Consider the following 22,446-nt stretch of genomic DNA (forward strand, 5'->3'; position numbering starts at 1 on the left):
AAAAGCCCAGCTGATGTTTTCCAGTTTTGTTTTGTTTTCTGGGTTTTTTTGGTTTTTTTTTTTTAGTAGAGACAGGGTTTCACCATGTTGGCCAGGCTGGTCTTGAACTCCTGACCTGAGGTGATCCACCTGCCTGGGCCTGGGATTACAGGCATGAGCTACCCGGTCCGGCCTGGTTTGTTTTTTTGTTTGTTTTTTTTTTTTAGAGACGGAGTCTCACTTTGTCACCCAGGCTGGAGTGCAGTGGCATGACCTCAGCTCACTGCAACCTCCACCTCCCAGGTTCAAGCAATTCCCCTGTCTCAGCTTCCTGAGTAGCTGGGACTATAGGCACTCACCACCACGCCCAGCTAATTTCTATATTTTCAGTAGAGATGGGTTTTCACCATGTTGGCCAGGCTGGTCTCGAACTCCTGACCTCAAGTGATCCGCCCGCCTCGGCCCCCCAAAGTGCTGGGATTACAGGCGTGAGCCACCATGTCCGGCCTTAGGTTTTCTAGTTTAGAAGACATTTTGTGTATCCTTCTAGGCCTCTGAGCAAGAAGTTTCTTCATTAGGCTCTCCGTGTTATTTTATACTTTCTACTTACGTTCACAGTGGTCCTAAAACCAAGATGCAGCCCTAAGCACCTCATAGGAGGAGCTGTATTTTTTTTTTCTTTTTTTGAGATGGAGTCTTGCTCTGGCACCCAGGCTGGAGTGCAGTGGTGTGATCTCAGCTCACTGCAGCATCCGAGGAGGAGCTGTATTTTAAAGGAAGATACTCAATATTCTAGGAAGCAGATCATCAAAACTTTAAAAAGCGGCTGAGCGTCGTGGCTCATGCCTGTAATCCCAGCACTTTAGGAGGCTGAGGCGGGCGAATCACCTTAGGTCAGGAGTTCAAGACCAGTCTGGCCAATGTGGTGAAACCCTGTCTCTACTAAAAATACAAAAATTAGCCAGGCGTGGTGGCGGGCACCTGTAATCCCAGCTAGTCAGGAGGCTGAGGCAGGAGAATCGCTTGAACTTGGGAGGCAGAGGTTGAAATGAACCAAGATCATGCCATTGCACTCCAGCCTGGGTGACGAGCAAAACTCCATCTCGAAAAAAAAATACAGGTTTAAAAGGAAGATATAGAAATATGGAATGCTTATACAGTATTATTTCATAGTTTTTTTAAATGTCATGTTTCTAATGTTTAGATAATCTTGAAAGAAATTCTCCTCACTTCCCCTTTATCCTCCATCTTTCATCAAAGGAAAAAAAATCAAAGCAGTACAAGTACTCCTTTTTTTTTTTTTTCCAATTAATCCAAGTTCCTTAGAAATGTTGCTGTTTGGGTGAGAATTCTGACTATCCCAACTTCACAGCCAGCAATGACACTTTCAGCAGAAAGTTTTCTTGGCATAAACTCTTTAGTTCTCAGACTGCTTACTCATAAGTTCTTCTTGAGAACTTGTCAGCGACGCAATCTGTTTTGTCTTGAAGAGCACAAGACTCAGACGGTTGTCACTTTGGGGAGAGCACACAGCATCTCAAACAGCAGGTTAGCCGCCAGCAGGGCTGTGTTCCCTACGAAAAAGTAAAACCTGACATGAATACCCTGCAGACCACCCCCTGAGCCAAGCCTTGGGACTCCTCAGCTTTCTTCCCCTTGTGCCTCCTTTTCCAGAGCCCTGTCTTGTGCACCCCTCTAGGGTGCCCGCCAGCTGTAAACACGCTTGCCCAGGCTCTCTGCCTCCATCAAGCATCATTTGGGAGTCATATTTTTAAATTCAGAAAGTTCTTTGTTTGCTCTGAGAACAGATATTTCCCAAAGGAGAACCTATAACAATGATGTGTACTGTATTTATTATCTACCCTCTGAGGTCAATAGGCCTAACTCCATAAGCTTGTCTACATTAAAATTATTGGGATGGCATCTGCTTTGAAGATCTTAACCAGCTAAGTTCCTACTTGATAAATATTAACATATATTATTTATGCTTCAGAATTCACTTTGCAATGAAACATCAAAGGAGAAGGGGATTGGGCCACCCTGTCACTAGACTGCAGGCTGGTTTCTTTCTCTTCTGCTGATTGGTGGGCAAGCTAATGATACTTAACTACCTCCTAGGGGTTTTGTTAGGGTTAATGAGCTCATGTTTGTAAGGTGTGCAGTAATAGGTGTGTTTTCTTCACCATTGGACATGCTTAGCCGCTCCCGCAAGTCATATAAGGGACTCATCCTTTTTTTTTTTTTTTTTTTTGAGATGGAGTCTCGCTCTGTCACCCAGGTTGGAGTGCAGTGGCGCAATCTCAGCTCACTGCAACCTCCGCCTCCTAGGTTCTAAGTGATTCTCCTGCCTCAGCCTCCTGGGTACCTGGGATTACAGGTGTGTGCCACCACACCTGGCTAATTTTTGTATCTTTAGAGAGATGGGGTTTCGCCATGTTGACCAGATTGGTCTTGAACTCCTGACCTCAGGTGATCTGCCCACCTCGGCCTCCCAAAGTGCTGGGATTACAGGCTTGAGCCACCACGCCCGGCCCCATTTTCGACTTATTAACTAGCTTCATGTAATTTAAGCTACCAGCTGCCCATAGATCACAGTCTCCTTGCTTACTCACCAGAAAGATCATACGGTGGTGAAACTTCGACAAGATCACAGCCCACCACGTTCAGGCCTTGACAACCCCTGATGATCTCCAGAGCCTGTTCAACATCAAGACTAAGTTGTCCACAGTGGTAATCATTTACAATGAAAAGCACCCAGTAGAGCTTTTCCCAGCACATGCCACCCTTTGACTTGGAATTGGCTTTCCCTCCATGAACATTTATTGACTGCCAGGCACACTGGCAGGCCTCCCAGAGACACAGATAATGCGTACACAGTCCCTGCTCCTCGGGGCTGCATGGTGTGGTGATGGAGACAAGGAAACCAGTCGTTTCAATGTCATGCACCAAGGGCTTCAAGAAAAGCAAGCCCAGAATGGTAACAGCACAGGTAACAACCTGGAGAGGTGGGTAAGGCTTCCCCAAGGTGGAAATACCCAGTTCAAGGGATAGGCCAGGCAGAGGGAAAAACACAGGCAAAGACACCAAGATGGGAAAAGTTGAGGTAGTGAGATGTGGCCAGAAGACAGAATAAGTGAGGGAGACTGATGGGAAGAGAGTGACCTTGTCTGAAAGGGTTCCCATCCTGCAGGTGAAAAGCCCAGAAGGTTGCTAAGCAGAGGGATGAGGAATGTGTTTCAGAAATCCCTCATGAGAAGAGAGGATGGTTACGGCCATTTCAAGAGAGAGAGTTATGGCCACCCTCCTTTAAGATGTTAGAGGATGTAAGGTACTTGATTAGGTATAAGCAGTCTTCATTCATTTACTCTCAAATGTCTTTGAGTGCCTACTATTTGTATGTATCAGGCACTGTCCTAGGCTCCAAGGACAAGGTAGGGAACAATACATAGGTCCTGCCCTCAGGGAGATTCTAGTCATAACCATTCTGCCCCTGTGCATTTACTCCCAGCACACATTATTGGAGCTTTATTTGGGTGTTTCTAAAACTCTTGAGCTTACCTTGGCAGGTAATTCTGCCACCAAATGCACTTTTATTTATTTATTTATTTATTTATTTTTGAGACAGGGTCTCTGTCACCCAGGCTGTAGTGCAGTGGTATGATCACGGCTCACTGAAGGCTTGACCTGCCAGGCTCAGTTGATCCTCCTGCCCCAGCCTCCCCAGTAGCTGGGACTACAGGTGCACACTAGCACACCAGACTAATTTTTATTTTTAGTAAAGACGGGATCTCACTATGTTGCCCAGGCTGGGCCCAAACGATCCATCCACCCTGGCCTCCCAAAGTGTTGAGGTTACTGCCTGAGCCACTGCGCCTGGCCCGTTGTATGCACTTTTATTTAAATTTAACCCTAAAAAGATAAGTTTAGTGTTTTTGTTTTGAGATAGAGTTTCGCTCTTGTTGCCCAGACTGGAGTGCAATGTCACGATCTCGGCTCACTGCAACCTCAGCCTCCCGGGTTCAAGTGATTCCCCTGCGTCAGCCTCCCGAGTAGCTGGGATTACAGGCATGTGCCACCATGCCCAGCTAATTTCGTATTTTTAGTAGAGATGGGGTTTCTCCATGTTAGGCTGGTCTCAAACTCCTGACCTCAGGTGAACCATCCGTCTGGTGCCTTGGCCTCCCAAAGTGCTGGGATTACTGGTGTGAGCCACCGCACCCAGCCAAGTTTAGTGTTTTTGGTTGGTTGGTTGGTTGGTTGGTTGGGTTTTTTTTGAGGTGGAGTCTTGCTCTGTTGCCCAGGCTGGAGTGCAGTGGCATGATCTCGGCTCACTGCAACCTCCACCTCCAGGGTTCAAGCAATTCTCCTGCCTCAGCCTCCCAAGTAGTTGGGATTACAGACGCCTGCCACCGCGCCCAGCTAATTTTTGTACTTTTAGTAGAGACAGGGTTTCACCATCTTGGCCAGGCTGGTCTTGAACTCCTGACCTTGTGATCCACCCGCCTTGGCCTCCCAAAGTGCTGGGATTCCAGGCGTGAGCCACGACACCTGGCCAAGTTTAGCGTTCTTTTTTTTGAGACAGAGTCCCGCTCTTTTGCCCAGGCCGGACTACAGTGGCTCGATCTCGGCTCACTGCAAGCTCTGCCTCCTGTGTTCATGCCATTCTCCTGCCTCAGCCTCCTGAGCAGCTGGGATTACAGGCACCCGCCACTGCGCCAGCTAATTTTTTTGTATTTTTAGTAGAGACAGGGTTTCACTGTGTTAGCCAAGATGGTCTCGATCTCCTGACCTCGTGGTCCACCCACCTCGGCCTCCCAAAGTGCTGGGATTACAGGCGTGAGCCACCGTGCCCGGCCAAGTTTAGTGTTCTTAAGAGAGGATACTATAATGTTGTTCTCATGAACTGTTGTTTTCATGACAGATGAACTGAAGGCAGGAAGAGGAAATAAAGGATAAAATAAGGGACTATTATATCCTAGATAGGAAATGAAGGCCCTTGCCAAAATCAATCACCCTTCAGTAAGAGGGTATTCAAACTTATTCTCAGCCCAGAGAACAGAAAAGGCCTAGGTGCTCTGCTCTTAAAATCCTACCTTGGCAGCCAGGTGCAGTGGCTGACATCTGTAATCCCAGCACTTTGGGAGGCCGAGGTGAGTGGATCACGAGGTCAGGAGTTCGAGACCAGCCTCACCAACATGGTGAAACCCCATCTCTACTAAAAATACAAAAATTAGCCAGGCATAGTGGCGTGTGCCTGTAATCTCAGCTACTCAGGAGGCTGAGGCAGGAGAATCACTTGAACCTGGGAGGCGGAGGTTGCAGTGAGCCGAGATCGCACCGCTGCACTCCAGCCTGGGCGACAGAGTGAGACTCTGTCTCAAACAAACAAAAATCCTATCCTGATTCCTAAAGATTCGCTTCAAGTCCCAGGAAAATGGGTGTTAAGTGTCTCTACCCCCAGGATCTTCACTGGTGGAATCTCCTTACCTGACTAGGAGTAAGACCAGCAATTTCAGGTGTCCCTGTCCCTGGCGCATAGGCGGGATCCAGAGCGTCAATATCAAAGCTGATATAAATGGGTTTGCCTCCCATCTGCTGCCTGACTTCCCCCATCAGAGGAACCAGCGACTTCATCCAGCAGTCTTCAGCCAGGACTACCCGGAAGCCCTGCGGAGACAGGGACTGAGGTTTCTGCCTGGCAGCATTTACAGGGCATTTCCTGTTTGCCAGCCCCATGCTCAGCTCTGTGTGCACATCATACTTGACCCTCCATCTCCATGAAGAGGGAACTATGCTATTTTACAGGTGAGGAAGAGGGGGACAATGAGTGGTAAGGAAGCAGGGTCAAAGCTGACTGATGGAGTTGGAATCAGAGAGAAGCTTTGCTAAAGCAAGAGTGGGAAACAGCAGTTCACGCTAGCACCTTTTGAATTGCTCTGTCCAGAAGACTGGCCTTGGCAACTCTAAAAGCAAGAGATTTGGGTCTTTCCCATTGGGGTCTTGTCATACATGTCTGTCTGAGAGCCATTCTGCCTAGAGGGTATGAGGACCAGAACTAAGAAGGTGGCAACTCATCTTGGGTCCGGACCTCCTTCCCTCTTTTTTTTTTTTTTTTTTTTTTTTTTTTGAGACAGAGTCTCACTTTGTCGCCCAGGCTAGAGTGCAGTGGCGCAATCTCGGCTCACTGCAACCTCCACCTCCCACGTTCAAGCAATTCTCCTGCCTCAGTCTCCCGAGTAGCTGGCAATGCAGGTATGCACAACCACACCTGGCTAATTTTTGTATTTTTAGTAGAGGCGGGGTTTCGCCATGTTGGCCAGGCTGGTCTCGAACTCCTGACCTCAGGTGATCCGCCCACCTTAGCCTCCCAAATTGCTGGGATTACAGGTGTGAGTCACCGCGCCCAGCCTCCTCCCCTCTTCTAAGCCATCACCGTCCGAGGGGTTGGTCGATTTCTGCTTGTCTCCCCACCGCAGCAATAGACTTCCCGTGGCCCATAAACCAACCTCCTCACTCCTGTGCTCCATATGCCCCGATGATGCAAACTCAGCCTTTTATCCCTGCTTTCAGACTTGATTAGTAAAGCCTCTGCTGAATCCCTGGTTGCCACTGGTGAGGCAACGGAGAGGAAGGCATTTTGAGGGGCAAGGGTGGGGGGCATTCGGTCTGTCACCTGGCTCCGGTTGTATCTGTAGGGATCCAAGGTCGTGGAGGAGCCCCGGATGCCAATCTGCACCACACACTTACAGTCCAGGAGACCCTCATCCACACACCGACGGAAGGGCGCCCCGTGGTAGAGCTTCTCTCCTAGGGCCTTGTCGGCCGTGTCCGTGTGCGCATCCACATGCAGCAGCCCCACTGGGCCATGCCTGACGACAACAGGGCAGTTCAGAGGCCAACCCTCCCTGTGGGGCCCTAGCACAGCCACCCTTCAGGCCACCAAAACTTGGTGACAATTCACAGCCAAAAAGGGGAGACCTGGCATCCGTTTGCTGCCTTGCAACTGGTTCCTGTCTTCTTGAGATCACTTAGCATCTCAGAGGAACAATAAACTCACAGAAGTCAGGCAGGAAATAGACATGTTTTGGCTGCCACCCACACCTATCACCCAGAATTTGCTTCATTTAGAGACAGGATGAGAATCAAGGGTGGTGGCACAGGCAAGCTTGGCTGAAGGCTTAACTAAACCAAGACACGCCCTTTCTCCAACCAAGGAAGAGGAAGCTTCAATCCAGCTCTCTCCATAACCTCCATCAACCCCTGCCAGCCACCCAAAATAAACATCTGATCCAAATCCGTGAGGAATAAATGCAGCTTTGAGCAAAGACCTGCACCCTCCCACCTCCAACCAGAATGCCACCCACATGTGCTTCCATAGACACATTCTGGAGCTGCCACCCTCCACCCTGGTCCTTCTGTCTCTTTCTCAAACTAAATTAGCCAAAGTCGGCCAATCCCGGGTAGACTTCCACTACTGGCAAATCAGTCTTTTGATTGGGAAAGGTGCCCTTTCAGGAGGAAACAAGGGCCTCTCAGCAAGCTCCACCATTGTGCCCGTCAGTGTTTGTTTTTGGCCGTTGAAGCAAAACAGAAACTGAAGTTAACCGAGGTTGTGTATTTCACTAGAGGCTCATCTTCCAAAAACAGAAGCAAGTTGAAAATGCTGAGCACACATACCAGGACAGATCTAGGGTAAGGGAGGGTGGCCAGAAGTGTTAATAATAAATTGTCCTGGCTTCTAGCTGGTGACTGACAGAGACACCTGGAGCTCAACCTTAATTTTGATCCCCAGAAGCAGCTCATAACCTGAGCCAGCAGCAGTCACCTAATGCCACCGAACAGCAAATAACTCATTCCCTAGCTTCTGGCTTTTGAAACCTTGCTGGGCCCAAGCCATTTGGGTCTTACTTTTTTGCCATCGCTTGCAATATGGGATATGTGATTGTGTGATCTCCACCTGCAAAGAGGAAGAAGAAAACGTCTGGAAAGTGAATTGGAGGATTACACAGAATAATCTCTCTCTCTCTCTTTTTTTTTTTTGAGATGTAGTTTTGTTCTGTTGACCAGGCTGGAGTTCAATGGCACAGTCTCAGCTCACTGCAACCTCTGCCTCCCAGGTTCAAGCGATTCTCCTGCCTCAGCCTCCTGAGTAGCTGGGATTATAGGTGTGCACCACCATACCTGGCTAATTTTGTATTTTTAGTAGAGACGGAGTTTCACCATGTTGGTCAGGCTGGTCTCAAACTCCTGACCTCAAGTGATCCACTCACCTTGGCCTGCCAAAGTGCTGGGATTACAGGCGTGAGCCACCATGCCCAGCTGAATAATCTTAACCCAATTTTCACCCTTTCAGACTGGGGAGCTATAACCACAGCTACAGTAAGATCTTATCGAATGGCAGGATGCTTAATGAGCCTGGGAGGTCAAGGCTGCAGTAAGCTGTGATTGTGCCACTGCATTCCAGCCTGGGCGACAGAGTAAGACACTATGTCAAAAAAATGAACAGCTTGCCAGGCACGGTGGCTCATGCCTGTAATCCCAGCACTTTGGGAGGCTGAGGCGGGCAGGTCACCTGATGTTGGGAGTTCAAGACCAGCCTGACCAACATGGAGAAACCCCATCTCTACTGAAAATACAAAATTAGCCAGGCATGGTAGCGCATGCCTGTAATCCCGGCTACTCTGGAGGCTGAGGCAGGAGAATCACTTGAACCCAGGAGGCGGAGGTTGCGGTGAGCCGAGATCGCACCACTGCACTCCAGCCTAGGCAACAAGGGTGAAACTCCGTCTCAAAAAGTAAAATAAAATAAAATAAAATAAATAAATAAATAGCTTGAGCCTAGAAGTTTGAGACCAGCCTGGGCAACATAGCAAGACCATGTCTCTAAAAAATAAAAATAAAAATAGACCAGGCGCAGTGGCTCACACCTTGGGAGGCCAAGACAAGCAGATCGCCTGAGGCCAGGAATTCAAGGTCCACCTGGGTAATACATTAAGACCCCATCTTTGCAAAAAATACAAAAATTAGCTGGGCATGGTGGCAAACGCCTGTAGACCCAGCTACTCAGGAGGCTGGAGTGGAAGGATCACCTGAGCCCAGGGAGGGCAAGGTTGCAGCGAGCCATGACGGCACCACTGCACTCCAGCCTGGGTGACAGAGTGAGACCGTGTCTCAAAAATAAATAAATAAAAGAGGAAATTAGACAAGAGCTACTCTAGGAATTGCCTTTTCAGAGTTTTCTAGGAAAATGCCTAGAATAGCTCTGTTCAATAGAACCTTCTATGATGATGAGAATGTTCTATCTGCACTGGCCCATATGGTAGCCACTATCCACATGTGACACACATGTGACATACATGTAGCTAATATGATTAAGAAACTGAATATTTTATTTTAATTAATTTGAATTTAGGCCGGGCATGGTGGCTCACGCCTGTAATCCCAGTATTTTGGGAGGCTGAGGCGGTGGATCATCTGAGGTCAGGAGTTTGAGACCAGCCTTGCCAACATGTTGAAACCCTATTTCTACTAAAAATACAACAAATTAGCTGGGCGTGGTGGCACGTGCCTGTAATCCCAGCTATTCAGGAGGCTGAGGCAGGAGAATCGCTTGAACCCGGGAGGCGGAGGTTGCCGTGAGCCAAGCTGGGCAACAAGAGCAAAACTCTGTCTCAAAAAAAAAAAAGAATTTAAGTAGCTACATGTGGCTAGTGGCTACCCTACTGGACAGCACAGACCTAGGAAAGTATTCTTTCTGATAATAATAATAGCTAACATTTATTGAAGCTTAAGATATGCCATGCATAGGTCGGGCGCAATGGCTCACGCCTGTAATCCCAACACTTTGGAAGGCCGAGGCGGGCATATCACCTGAGGTCAGGAGTTCGAGACCAGCCTGACCAATATGATGAAACCCCATCTCTACTAAAAATACAAAAATTAGCTGGGCATGATGGCAGGCGCCTATAATCCCAGCTATTCAGGAGGCTGAGACAGGAGAACTGCTTGAACCTGGGAGGCGGAGGTTGCAGTGAGCCGAGATCGTGCCATTGCACTCCAGCCTGGGCAACAAGAGTGAAATTCTGTCTCAAAAAAAAGAAAAAAAAAAGATATGCCATGCTTGATGCTGGGCATTTCATGTGCACTTTCATTATATGCCCCTCACACCATGCAGTGAAGTAGGTGTTATTGTGATCATTCCCATCTTACAGGTGAGGGCGTGAAGCATCAAGCAGGGTATACAGCAACGTTGCTAGGGAAAAGTGCAGCTGAGACTTCCAACGATGCCATCCGGAAACCATACTCCTCCCACTATGCCGTGCAGGCTAGGCTCTCTAATTTAGCAAAAATGAATTCGGATATTTAGGAAAAGATCCCTGTCATTTTAAGTATTTGTGAACTAGAGAAAAAATGAGAGTGGGCCAGGAGTGAGGATAAGGGGAAAGCTGCCCTATAGGTTGATGTAGAACCTGAGCAGGACAAAAACACCCTCTTTGCAGTTCTCCTCGCAAATAAAGTCATTAGAAATATCATCTTGGCCGGGCACGGTGGCTCACGCCTGTAATCCCAGCACTTTGGGAGGCCAAGGTGGGCGGATCACTTGAGGTCAGGAGTTCAAGACCAGCCTGGCCAACATGGCGAAACCCCAACTCTACCAAAAATACAAAAATTAGCCAGGTATGGTCGTGGGCGCCTATAATACCAGCTACTTGGGAGGCTGAGGCAGGAGAATCACTTGAACCCAGGAAGTGGAGGTTGCAATGTGCTGAGATTGCACCACTGCACTCCAGTCTGGGTAACAGAGTGAGACTGTCACACACACACACACACACACACACACACACACACACACACACACGTGAAATATTCTCTCCCTAAGGATTAAAATAAATGAATTACAATGCTCTCTTTCCTACTGTCTGCACATTTGCAGTGGCTTGCAGGGGAGAAGTAGCTGTACTCAAGCCCCTGATAAATAAACCCTGAGTGCAGGGAACTACTCTGGCTCTTGCAGACTGACATTACCCAAGGTCAGAGGAATACAGCCAGCTGCTACAATTTTCTCATAGGCCTCTTGAATTCGCCGGCAGCTGTCCTGAAGGTTGTAAAGATTGACATTCACATCGCCTAGGTCTGCAACCATGAGGGACTGGAAGGGGAGGGCCCCCGTGCTAGGATTGACTGTCCGAAGCATCACTGATTCTTCCCGGATGCGGCGAGGTCCGAATCTGCAGAAGGAAGAATCGTCCTGTCAGCCATCTGCAGAGATTTCAGGCTTTGCTTAGGCCAGGGCTTCTCAGCCTCAGCAATTTGGGACCAGATGATTCCATGTTGCGGTGTTGCATAATGGAATGTTTAGCAGCATCCCTGGCCTGTACTCACTAGGTGCCAGTAGCAAGCACCCTTCCTCCAAGGTGTAACAACCAAAAACGCCTCCAGATATTGCCAAATGTCCCCTGAGTGCAAAACCGCCCCACTTGAGAATCACTGATCTAGGCTATATATCGAAGAGACTAAATAAATGTACTAAATGGCATTAGCCAATTTCATGATCTACCTGAGTCTCGGTTTCCTAATTTGTAAAATATTTACCTTGCACTGTAGTAAAAATTAAATGAGGTAATCTATGCAAAGCACCTTGCACTTAGGAGACATTTAATAAGTGCTGACTTTCATAATTCAGATCAGTACAGTCAGATACAGTGTTGCTGAGCTGAATCAGAAATTGCTGATGTTCAATAATTAGGAAGATGAATTTTGCTTCCTCCGACTTGATCCTAGGAAAATTGCCTTCATTTGAGCATTTTCTTGAGTCAGGTGACATCCACAGATTTGGGGGAAGGGGCAGCCAGTTTCTGCTCTCAAATGCAATGTCACCTGCCACTGTAAGCTGGGGAGAGGAGAGGAGAGGAATCCATAGCAGCCATCCCCGCAAGGCCCCAGGATGGGGACACAGAGAAGGTTCAGTCTCCAGAATCCCTTCTTTTTTCTTTTTTTGAGACGGAGTTTCACTCTGTTGCCCAGGCTGGAGTGCAGTGGCGCAATCTTAGCTCACTGCAACCTCCGCCTCCCAGGTTCAAGCGATTCTCCTGCCTCAGCCTCCCGAGTAGCTGGGATTACAGGCCCGCGCCATCATGCCCGGCTTTTTTTTTTTTTTTTTTTCCTGTACCTTTGTAGAGACAGGGTTTCACCATGTTGGACAGGATGGTCTCAAACTCCTGACCTCGTGATCCGCCCGCCTCAGCCTCCCAAAGTGCTGGGATTACAGGCATGAGCCACCGGGCCGGCCAAAATCCCTTCTTGACCAATGATGACACTAAAGATATGGGAGGCCACGCCCATGTTGAGCTCTGGGGGTTGCTTGTTGAGGGTCCAGGGAAATCAACCATCTCAAACCACAAGGGGCATTTTGGAGCCGGCCACCAGCTTCCAACTCGACCCGGGGCCAGCAGGGGCGCCTGTCCCGGTGCTTTCCATGCCCGACGGCCAGCAAGCAGTCCCTCCACGTGTCCCCGGCCCCCGTCCTTCAGGCCTTACCTTGCCCCAGGCCGGTTGGAAGTCCCAGTATCCAGGGGCACTCCGATGAAGGCAGCGTCCAGCCCCTCGGGGGAGGTCTGCACCGGCAGGCGCATCATGGAGCAGACGCCCACAGGCCGGGCCACGAACTCGGGGCTGGGGGGCTGGTTCCGGGGCGCGTCGGAAGCCTGGCGGCTCTGGCGGCGCCCCGGGTGGCAGAGCCCTGCGGCAGGACGCGCGCCCACGCCGGGCCCCGAGCCCCGGGCGCAGCCGGACGCCAGCAGCCTCAGCATTGCAGCGCGCGGCCCCGACCTCACCGACCAGACCGCCCGCGAGGCCGCCGCGATCTGGCTGGTCCCGAACGGCGAGGCGAGTGTGCACGCGCCAGAGCCGGAACCCGAGCCGGCTCAAAGGTCAGGGGCGCCCTGGAATCAAGGCGGGGGAGGGGCCCCAGGGACCTGCGGTGCTCTCCCCTCAACCCCTCTGGACTTCAGCCTCTGGCAAAGAGTCAGGCTGGGGGTGCCCACTGGCCGGCACTGTGCCAGAGGTGTCCGCGCCCTGCTCCCCACTGTGGCCTTCAGCAGCCTCTTCTCCCATTCAGAGTAATTTTGTTTTTATAGAGACGGTCTCACTGTGTTGCCCAGACTGGTCTCGAACTTCTGGACTCAAGTGATCCTCCCACCTTGGCCTCCCAAAGTGCTGGGATTACAGGAATGAGCCACAGCAGCCACCCCAGAGTAATATTTTTAAAGCCAGAAAGATATGAAGGAAAATGATCTTTCTCTAAGCCAGAAAAATAGGAAATGCATTTTTTAAAAAAATATTAATGTATTTTTAAATGTCCAGGGATAGGAGTCTCAAGAAGCAGTAAAGTTAGTTAGCTACTCAGCTAGCTAGCTAGTTATTTTGAGACAGGGTCTTGCTCTGTTGCTAAGGCAGGAGTGCAGTGGCACAGTCATAGCTCACTGCAGCCTCAAACTGCTGGGCTCAGGCGATCCTCTCACCTCAGCCTCCCGAGTAGTTGGGACTACAAGTATGAGCCATCGCGCCTGGCCAGTAAAGTCTTTTTAAATAATCTTGTTAAAAAAGGATTTAGAGGCTGGGCGCGGTGGCTCACACCTGTAATCCCAGCACTTTGGGAGGCCGAGGCGGGCGGATCACGAGGTCAGGAGATCAAGACCATCCTGGCTAACACGGTGAAACCCCGTCTCTACTAAAAGTACAAAAATTTAGCCGGGCATGGTGGCGGGTGCCTGTAGTCCCAGCTACTCGGGAGGCTGAGGCAGGAGAATGGCGTGAATCCAGGAGGGCAGAGTTTGCAGTGAGCCAAGATTGCGCCACTGCACTCCAGCCTGGGCAACAGAGCAAGACTCTGTCTCCAACAACAACAACAACAAAACACACAAAGGTTGCACATTAAACCCCACACCATTCCAGCCTCCACTCTGGAGTGGAGCCTCCACTCTGCAGGTCGGGACAGAGTTTCCTAATGGCCAATTATCAGTGCTCAGTGTTGGCCTTGGAGCAGGTCCCAGCCATTTTGTGGAACAAATGCAACAATCTCTCAGTTATGCTTTCCTTTTTTTCTCCCTTATGCCACTTAAAGGGTCTCAGTTATTCTCTTGACTCCCAGATTCAACTATTTCTTTATGTTGCTTGTCCTGAATGTATCATGTTCTTACTCCTGGCTTTTCTTTCATTCAGTTCACAAATATTTACTGAGTGTCTGCTATGCGCCAGGCATTCCAGTGAGGTCTCCCCATCATCCACTACTGCTGAGCACCATCTCTCCTTGAAATGTTCCTCAGGTGGCCTCTTGACTGGGACTCCCCTGGTCTCCTTCCACCGTGGTGGCTCCTTCTCAGCTGGCAATCCCTTTTAATACGGAGGTGATGATTTTCACCCATAGGCAGGTCAACCACAAGCCCAAATCCCAGCCCTGAGCTCCAGGCGACCAATTTCTAACCCTGACCTGGATGCTTGACAGCACTTGGGGTGGGCTGCAAGTTCAGCCAGCGACTTTCCGCCTCCCTGTCTTTGATCCTGCTCTATGCCCCCAAATTTAAGAAGTCCTGATGGTTTCCTGCACCCAAGCCTTCTGCTCATTTCCTCTGCTGCTACTCTGGTTCAGGCCTTCCCACAGCCAGCTTTCCAGCTGATCTTACTCTCACTAGTATCACCATACATATGCCTGCCCAGTAATGCTTCCTAGAGCCAATCCTTCCTGTGTTTTCCCTTCTGCAGCTCCACAGGCTTGTTCTTCCAGCCCATGGTCAGCTGCCTCAGCCCCACTTTCTTGCCTCCTTTCCTTTGTTCATGCTTTTCTGTCTGCCTGGAGTGCTCCACCCCGGCCCTCAGCTCCACATGTCCAATGTTCAGTAGAAGCTCACCCTCAAAAGACCCTGAATTTTTTTTTTTTTTTCTTTTTTGAGACGGAGTCTCACTCTGTCGCCCAGGCTGGAGTGCAGTGGCACCATCTCGGCTCACTGCAAGCTCCGCCTCCCGGGTTCACGCCATTCTCCTGCCTCAGCCTCCCGAGTAGCTGGGACTACAGGCGCCCGACACTGCGCCTGGCTAATTTTTTGTATTTTTAGTAGAGACGGGGTTTCACCGTGGTCTCGATCTCCTGACCTCGTGATCCACCCGCCTCGGCCTCCCAAAGTGCTAAGATTACAGGTGTGGGCCACCGCACCCGGCCCTGAATTTTTTTTTTTAAGGGAAATAGAAGTCTCGCTCTGTGATGAAGGCTGTGGTGCAGTGGTACAGTCATAGCTCACTGCAGCCTCCACCTCCTGGGCTTAAGCAATCCTTCTGCCTCAGCCTCCCAAGTAGCTAGGACTACAGGAGCACACCACCATATCCAGCTAATTTTTGTATTTTTTGTAGAAATAGGGTCTCACTAGGTGCGGTGGCTCATGCCCGTAATCCTAGCACTTTGGGAGACCAAGGCAGGCAGATGGCTTGAGTCCAGGAATTTGAGACCAGCCTAGGCAACATGGGGAAATCCTGTCTCTACAAATAATACAAAAGTTAGCCAAGAGTGGTGGTGCATGCCTGTAGTCCCAGTGTATCGAATTGGTGGGTTCTTGGCCTCGATGACTGCAAGAAATGAAGCCACGGACCCTCACAGTGAGTGTTACAGTTCTTAAAAATGGTGTGTCCGGAGTTTGTTCCTCCAGATGTTCAGATGTGTCCGGAGTTTCTTCCTCCTGGTAGGTTCGTGGTCTCGCTGACTTCAGGAGTGAAGCCTGCAGACCTTCACGGTATTAAAGCTCTTAAAGGCGGCGTATATGGAGTTATTCCTTCCTTCATCAGGGTGGGTTCGTGGTCTCACTGGCCTCAGGAGTGAAGCTGCAGACCTTTGTGGTGAGTGTTACAGTTCAGAAAGGTGGCACGTCCAGAGTTGTTCGTCCCTCCCAGTGGGTTCGTGGTCTCGCTGGCTTCAGAAGCGAAGCTGCAGAACTTCACAGTGTCACAGCTCATGAAAGCAGCACAGACCCAAACAGCGAAAGAACAAGGCTTAGAACAAGGATCTCACGGCACGAAAGAGTGCCTGACCGGGTTAACGCTAATCGCTTGGGTGGCCTGCTTTTATTTCCTTATCTGGCCCCACCCACATCCTGCTGATTGGTCCATTTTACAGAGAGCTAATTGGTTCGTTTTACAGATTGCTGATTGGTCCATTTTGACAGAGTGCTGTTTGGTGCGTTTACAAACGTTTAGCTAGACACAGTGCTGTTTGGTGCATTTACAATCCTTTAGCTAGACACAAAAGTTCTCCAAGTCCCCACCCGATTAGCTAGACACAGAGTTCTGATTGGTGCATTTACAAACCTTTAGCTAGACACAGAGTGCTGATTGTGCGTTTACAATCCTTTAGCTAGACAGAAAATTTTTCCAAGTCCCCACCCGACCCAGAAGCCCAGCCGGCTTCACCTCTCACCAGCTACTCAGAAGGCTGAGATGGGAGGATCACCTGAGCCCAAGGAGGTAAAGCTGCAGTGAGCTGTGATCGCACCACTTCATTCCAGCCTGGGAGACAAAGTGAGACCCTGTCTCAAAAAAACAAACCAAAAAGAGATGGTGGGTCTCACTACGTTTCCCAGGCTGGTCTCAAACTCCTGGATGCAAGCAATACTGCTACCTCAGCTTCTCAAAGTGTTCGCAATACAAATATGAGCCACTGCACCCAGCCTTTTTTTCTTTGTTGTGTGTGTGCCTGTTTTAATTTATAATCCTGTATATATCAACAGACACATCCCACATAACAAAAGCTTTCTGAGATCCTCAATAATTTTTCTTTTTACTTTTTTTAGAGACAGGGTCTGGCTCTGTCTCCCAGGCTGCAGTGCAGTGGCACCATCGTGGCTCACTGCAGCCTTGAATCCTAGGACTCAATTGATCCTCCCACCTCAGCCTCCTGAGTAGCTGGACCACAGGCTCATGCCACCTCCACTGGCTAATATTTTTTAAAAAATTTTTTGTAATTATGAGGGTCTCACTATGTTGTCCAGGCTGGTCTTGAACTCCTCAAGGGATCCTCCCACCGTGGACTCCCCCCAAAGTGCTAGGATTACAGGTGTGAGCCACCACACCTGGCCTCAATAATTGTAATAGTGTAAAGGAGTCTTGAGATTTAAAAAAGCAAAAACATCTGAGAACTGCTAGCTTCAGTCAGTGGTTTCATAGTATTGTTTGTGAGAAACATTTACATCAATTTCCTGGAGTGTCTGTTAAAATTTGGATTCCTGGACCTCATCCCAAACTACAGAATTAGAATCTATCAAATGTTTTCAGCTGGGTGTGGTGGCTTACACCTGTAATCCCAGTACTCTGGGAGGCCGAGAGTGGCAGATCACTTGAGGTCAGGAGTTCAAGACCAGCCTGGCCAACATGGTAAAACCCCATCTCTACTAAAAATGCAAAAATTACCCAGGCATGGTGGCAGACGCCTGTAGTCCCAGCTACTCAGGAGGTTGAGGCATGAGAATCACTTGAACCCGGAAGGCAGAGGTTGCAGTGAGCTGAGATAGTGCCACTGTACTCCAACTGGGTGACAGAGTGAAACCCTGTCTCAAAAAAAGAAAAATGTGTTTAGCTGGGTGTGGTGGCTCATGCCTATAATCCTAGCACTTTGGGAGGCCAACATGGCAGGATTGCTTGAGACCAGGAGTTTGAGACCAGCCTGGGCAACATAGTGAGACCTTATCTCTACGAAAAAATCTAAAAAAAAGTTAGCTGGGCATGGTGGCGCATGCTTCTTGTCCTAGCTACTCAGGAGACTGAGGTGGGAGGATTGCTTGAGCCCAGGAGGTAGATAAATGCTGCAGTGAGCCATGATCGCACCACTGCACTCCAACCTGGGCAACAGAGTGAAACTCTGTCTCTAAATAAATAAATAAAAATCCGGACCTGGGCCGGGCGTGGTGGCTCACGCCTGTAATCCCAGCACTTTGGGAGGCCCAAGACAGGTGGATCACGAGGTCAGGAGTTCGAGACCAGCCTGGCCAAGAGACTAGCCTGGCCAGTATGGTGAAACCCCATCTCTACTAAAAATACAAAAATTAGCCGGGCATGGTGGCAGGCACCTGTAATCCCAGCTACTCAGGAGACTGAGGCAGAAGAATTGTTTGAACCCGGGAGGCGGAGGTTGCAGTGAGCCAAGATTGCGCCATTGCACTCCAGCCTGGACGACAGAGCGAGACTCTGATTCAAAAAAAAAATAAAAATAAAAATAAATAAATAAAAATCTGGCTGGTGCGGTGGCTCACACCTGTAATCTCAGCACTTTGGGAGGCCAAGGCGGGCGGATCACGAGCTCAGGAGTTTGAGACCAACCTTACCAACATGGTGAAATGCTGTCTTTACTAAAAATACAAAAATTAGCCGGGCATGGTGGTGCATGCCTGTAATCCCACCTACTCAGAAGGGTGAGGCAGGAGAATCACTTGAACCCAGGAGGCAGAGGTTGTAGTGAGACGAGATTGCACCACTGCACTCCAGCCTGGATGACAGAGTGAGACTCTGTCTCAAAAAAGTAAAAATAAAAAATAAAAGATAAAAATCCATTCATGTTATCACAAGAAATTTCAATTGTACATTTGTTAATGAAAGAAAAGACAATTTCAACTTTTTTTTTTTTTTGATATGGAGTCTCGCTCTGTCGCCCAGGCTGGAGTGCAGTGGCGCAATCTTGGCTCCCGGGTTCACGCCATTCTCCTGCCTCAGCCTCTCCAAGTAGCTGGGACTACAGGTGCCCGCCACCACGCCCGGCTAATTTTTTGTATTTTTAGTAGAGACGGGGTTTCACCGTGGTCTCGATCTCCTGACCTCGTGATCCACCTGCCTCGGCCTCCCAAAGTGCTAGGATTACAAGCGTGAGCCACCGCGCCCGGCCAATTTCAACTTTTGTAAATTTTTGAATTTAATATTTATTTTAGGATTTGTATTACCTCCTTGAGCTCAAGGCTATCAAGAATTTGAAGAGATCATTCTTTTAAAGTTCTGATTATTATTACATGTAGCAAATATGCAAATATCAAGCATAAAACTTGATATTGGTCCGGGCACGGTGGCTCACGCCTATAATCCTAGCACTTTGGTAGGCCGACACGGGCAGATTACCTGAGGTTAGGAGTTCAAGACCAGCCTGGCCAACATGGTGAAACCCCGTCTCTACTAAAAATACAAAAAATTGGCCGAGCACAGTGGCTCATGCCTGTAATCCCAGCACTTTGGGAGGCCGAGGCGGGCGGATCACCTGAGGTTGGGAGTTCAAGACCAGCCTGACTAACATGGAGCAACCCCGTCTCTACTAAAAATACAAAATTAGCCGGGCATGGTGGCACATGCCTGTAATCACAGCTACTTGGGAGGCTGAGGCAGGAGAATTGCTTGAACCTGGGAGGCGGAGGTTGCAGTGAGCTGAGACTGCGCCATTGCACTGCAGCCTGGGCAACAAGAGTAAAACTCCGTCTCAAAAAAAAAAAAAAAAATTTAGCCAGGTGCAGTGGCACGCACCTGTAATCCCAGCTACTCGGGAGGCTGAGGCAGGAGAATCACTTGAACTCGGGAGGCAGAAGTTGCGGTGAGCTGACATCGCGCCACGACACTACAGCCTGGGTGACAGAGCAAGACTTCGTCTCAAAAAAACAAAACAAAACAAAACCTAATATTAAACAGCTACCTTCACAGAAAAGCTAAAACGGCCAGGTGCAGAGACTCACGACTATAATCCCAGCACTTTAGGAGACCAAGGAGGGAGGACCTGTTTGAGCCCAGGAGTGCAAGACCAGCCTGGTCAACATAGCAAGACATGAGACGCCATCTCTTTTTTTTTTTTTTGAGACAGTCCTGCTCTGTCGCCCAGGCTGGAGGTCAGTGGCGTGATCTTGGCTCACTTCTACCTCCGCCTCCCGAGTTAAGGTGATTCTCCTGCCTCAGCCTCCTGAGTAGCTGGGACTATAAGCATGCACCACCATGCCCAGCTAATTTTTGTATTTATTATTTATTTGTATTTATTTGTATTATTTTTTTTTTTTTTTTTTGAGACGGAGTCTTGCTCTGTCGCCCAGGCTGGAGTGCAGTGGCGCGATCTTGGCTCACTGCAAGCTCCGCCTCCCGGGTTCACGCCATTCTCCTGCCTCAGCCTCTCCGAGTAGCTGGGACTACAGGCGCCCGCCACCACGCCCGGCTAATTTTTTGTATTTTTTTTAGTAGAGACGGGGTTTCACCGTGGTCTCGATCTCCTGACCTCGTGATCCGCCCACCTCGGCCTCCCAAAGTGCTGGGATTACAAGCGTGAGCCACCGCGCCTGGCCTATTTGTATTAATTTTTGTATTATATTAGCTCAATATTTAATGCTTTCCCTAATAATTTGATTTTTTTTCCAAATCATAATTATACAATAGGTAGAAAATATCAAATTTTTTTACCAACTCTGAATAGGGATCCAAACTCCCCCCAGTTAACTTCAGTGAGAGATACAAATTGTATCATTTTCTATGTATGCCATGACAGGAAGAAGGTTGGGAAGTACCCGTCTAGTAAACTATAATTTCCAATATCTACTTCAACCTTTTGGGTGTCCTCCAAGGGCAGTACCTTGTAAAACGCAAGGAATAAATGTTTTGTGAGTGACTGAATGATTGAACAGATCTTCTAGAACTGTGAAAAGCAGCTCTGGGGTGATGAGTATCTCAGTCAACAAAACTGACAGCCTGAGCGTGGGAAAAACACCGTGTGCATTTCAGCCATCTGCATGGATTGATTCCATTTGGCCTGCTGAATAGTGAGGTAAGGGCTCTGCAGAAGGAGTCAACGCTGAACTTGTCTGTGCTTGTGGAAGCTCAGAAATGACCCTGCAGCAACTCCAGCCTCCCCAGGCTGCCTGGCTCGGGGCTTTCTGTGACACTCACTCACCTTGCTACATCCTCAACACTCATCTTCACCTTCTTTGTCCCCTAGCCCTAAGTAAAAATATATTGTTTAGCATGTTCAGAATACTTTCATCTGTCAAAGAAAAAAATTAGCTGGCTGGGCACAGTGGCTCACGCCTGTAATCCCAGCACTTCGGGAGGCCGAGGTAGGCGGATCATCTGAGGTCAGGAGTTGGAGACCAGCCTGGCCAACATGGAGAAACTCCGTCTCTACTAAAAATATAAAAATTAGCCAGGTGTGGTGGCGTGTGCCCGTAATTATTCCCAGCTACTCAGGAGGCTGAGGCAGGAGAATTGCTTGAATCCAGGAGGCAGAAGTTGCAGTGAGCTGAGATAGCGCCACTGTGCTCCAGCCTGGATGACAGGGTAAGACTCTGTCTCAAAAAAAAAAAAAAAACAAAACAAAACAAAAAAAGAAAAAGAAAAAAATTAGCCTGGGCAACATAGTGAGACCCTGTCTCTAAAAAAAAAAAAATTTTTTTTTTTTAATTAGCTGGGCATATTGGCTCACACCTATAGTCCAGCTACTCAGGAGGCTGAGGTAGGAGGATTGCTGGATCCCGGGAGGTGGAGACTGCAGTGAGCTGTGTTTGCACCACTGCACTGCAGCCTGAACAACAAATCGAGACCCTGACAAAAAAAAAAAAAAAAAGAGAGAAAAAAGTATCTAATGATCCTTGTTAAAGCATGGTAAGGAAAACTATTCAGGACCCTTGAGATAGGTATAGTGACCACTGCAATGGAATCTTGTAGTTGAGGAGAGCGACTGGACTCTCAACCCAACATAGTGTGAAAGGAAAAGAAAATCCTGGGACCCCAGACTCACTATGCCAAAGGGAAAAGTTAAGCTTGGGAACTGAGTATGTAAAACATTGCACTTTTTTTTGTTCCTAAACAGGTAGCTGCAAGACAGAGGCCACATATATCCCCAGGTGACCTCCCTCATCCTGACAATGTAAATTAACAGCTTATTTTCACAAGTAAGGGACAAAGATAAGACTGGGGATCATTCCCCCGACCCCCACCCCCCCAACCTGGAGACAAACGCATATTTGACTTCTTCCTCTACTCTATGTTTAGGTTATTTAATGTAAAATGTGGATTTTCTGGTTTTTTGTTTTTTTTTTTTTTGAGGTGGAGAATCCCTCGGTCGCCCAGGCTGGACTGCAGTGGCACGGTCTCGGCTCACTGCAAGCTCCGCCTCCCGGGTTCACGCCATTCTCCTCCCTCAGCCTCCCGAGTAGCTGGGACTACAGGTACCCGCCACCACACCCAGCTAATTTTTTGTATTTTTAGTAGAGACGGGGTTTCATTGTGTTAGCCAGGATGGTCTCTATCTCCTGACCTCGTGATCCGCCCGTCTCAGCCTCCCAAAGTGCTGGGATTACAGGCGTGAGCCACCGCACCCAGCCACAATATGGATTTTCTGAATAATTTTATGAACAATTGACTGTTCCTCTTTCCCCTCCTGCCCGATTTTCCTGTTTAAATACTGAAGTTCTCAAAATCCTC

General features: G+C 48.9%; 2 protein-coding genes across 2 annotated transcripts in view; one reads left to right on the forward strand and one right to left on the reverse strand.

Annotated features, from left to right (window-relative positions):
• DNAJC16 (DnaJ heat shock protein family (Hsp40) member C16) overlaps positions 1–3,895 on the forward strand; it is a 50,453-nt gene extending 46,558 nt beyond the window's left edge. Inside the window, exon 15 of the mRNA XM_012498572.2 lies at positions 2,595–3,895. Within this exon, the coding sequence (XP_012354026.2) occupies positions 2,595–2,613 (19 nt within the window). The 3' untranslated portion in view covers positions 2,614–3,895. The remainder of the gene's footprint in view (positions 1–2,594) is intronic.
• AGMAT (agmatinase) lies at positions 1,142–12,931 on the reverse strand. Its single transcript, XM_003279953.4, has 7 exons — positions 12,517–12,931; positions 11,005–11,207; positions 7,888–7,936; positions 6,653–6,848; positions 5,467–5,646; positions 2,592–2,676; positions 1,142–1,553 (listed from the first exon to the last, which is right to left on the reverse strand). The coding sequence occupies exons 1-7, from the start codon at positions 12,786–12,788 to the stop codon at positions 1,480–1,482; spliced, it is 1,059 nt and encodes a 352-aa protein (XP_003280001.1). The 5' UTR covers positions 12,789–12,931; the 3' UTR covers positions 1,142–1,479.
• Between the last annotated feature and the right edge of the window lie 9,515 nt (positions 12,932–22,446).

Source organism: Nomascus leucogenys, chromosome 24 (genome assembly GCF_006542625.1).
Source record: "Nomascus leucogenys isolate Asia chromosome 24, Asia_NLE_v1, whole genome shotgun sequence".
In the NCBI taxonomy this organism is placed as follows: domain Eukaryota; kingdom Metazoa; phylum Chordata; class Mammalia; order Primates; family Hylobatidae; genus Nomascus; species Nomascus leucogenys.

Bases quoted from the DNA above. Each gene is read 5' to 3' on its own strand.
- AGMAT (XM_003279953.4), bottom strand. From the start codon at position 12,788: ATGCTGAGGCTGCTGGCGTCCGGCTGCGCCCGGGGCTCGGGGCCCGGC. The intron at 6,849-7,887 runs GTAAGACCCAAA...TGTTGTCGTCAG, and splicing joins TTGCAAGCGATGGCAAAAAA to GCATGGCCCAGTGGGGCTGC. The intron at 2,677-5,466 runs GTAAGGAGATTC...GATGTTGAACAG, and splicing joins CTGGTCTTACTCCTAGTCAG to GCTCTGGAGATCATCAGGGG.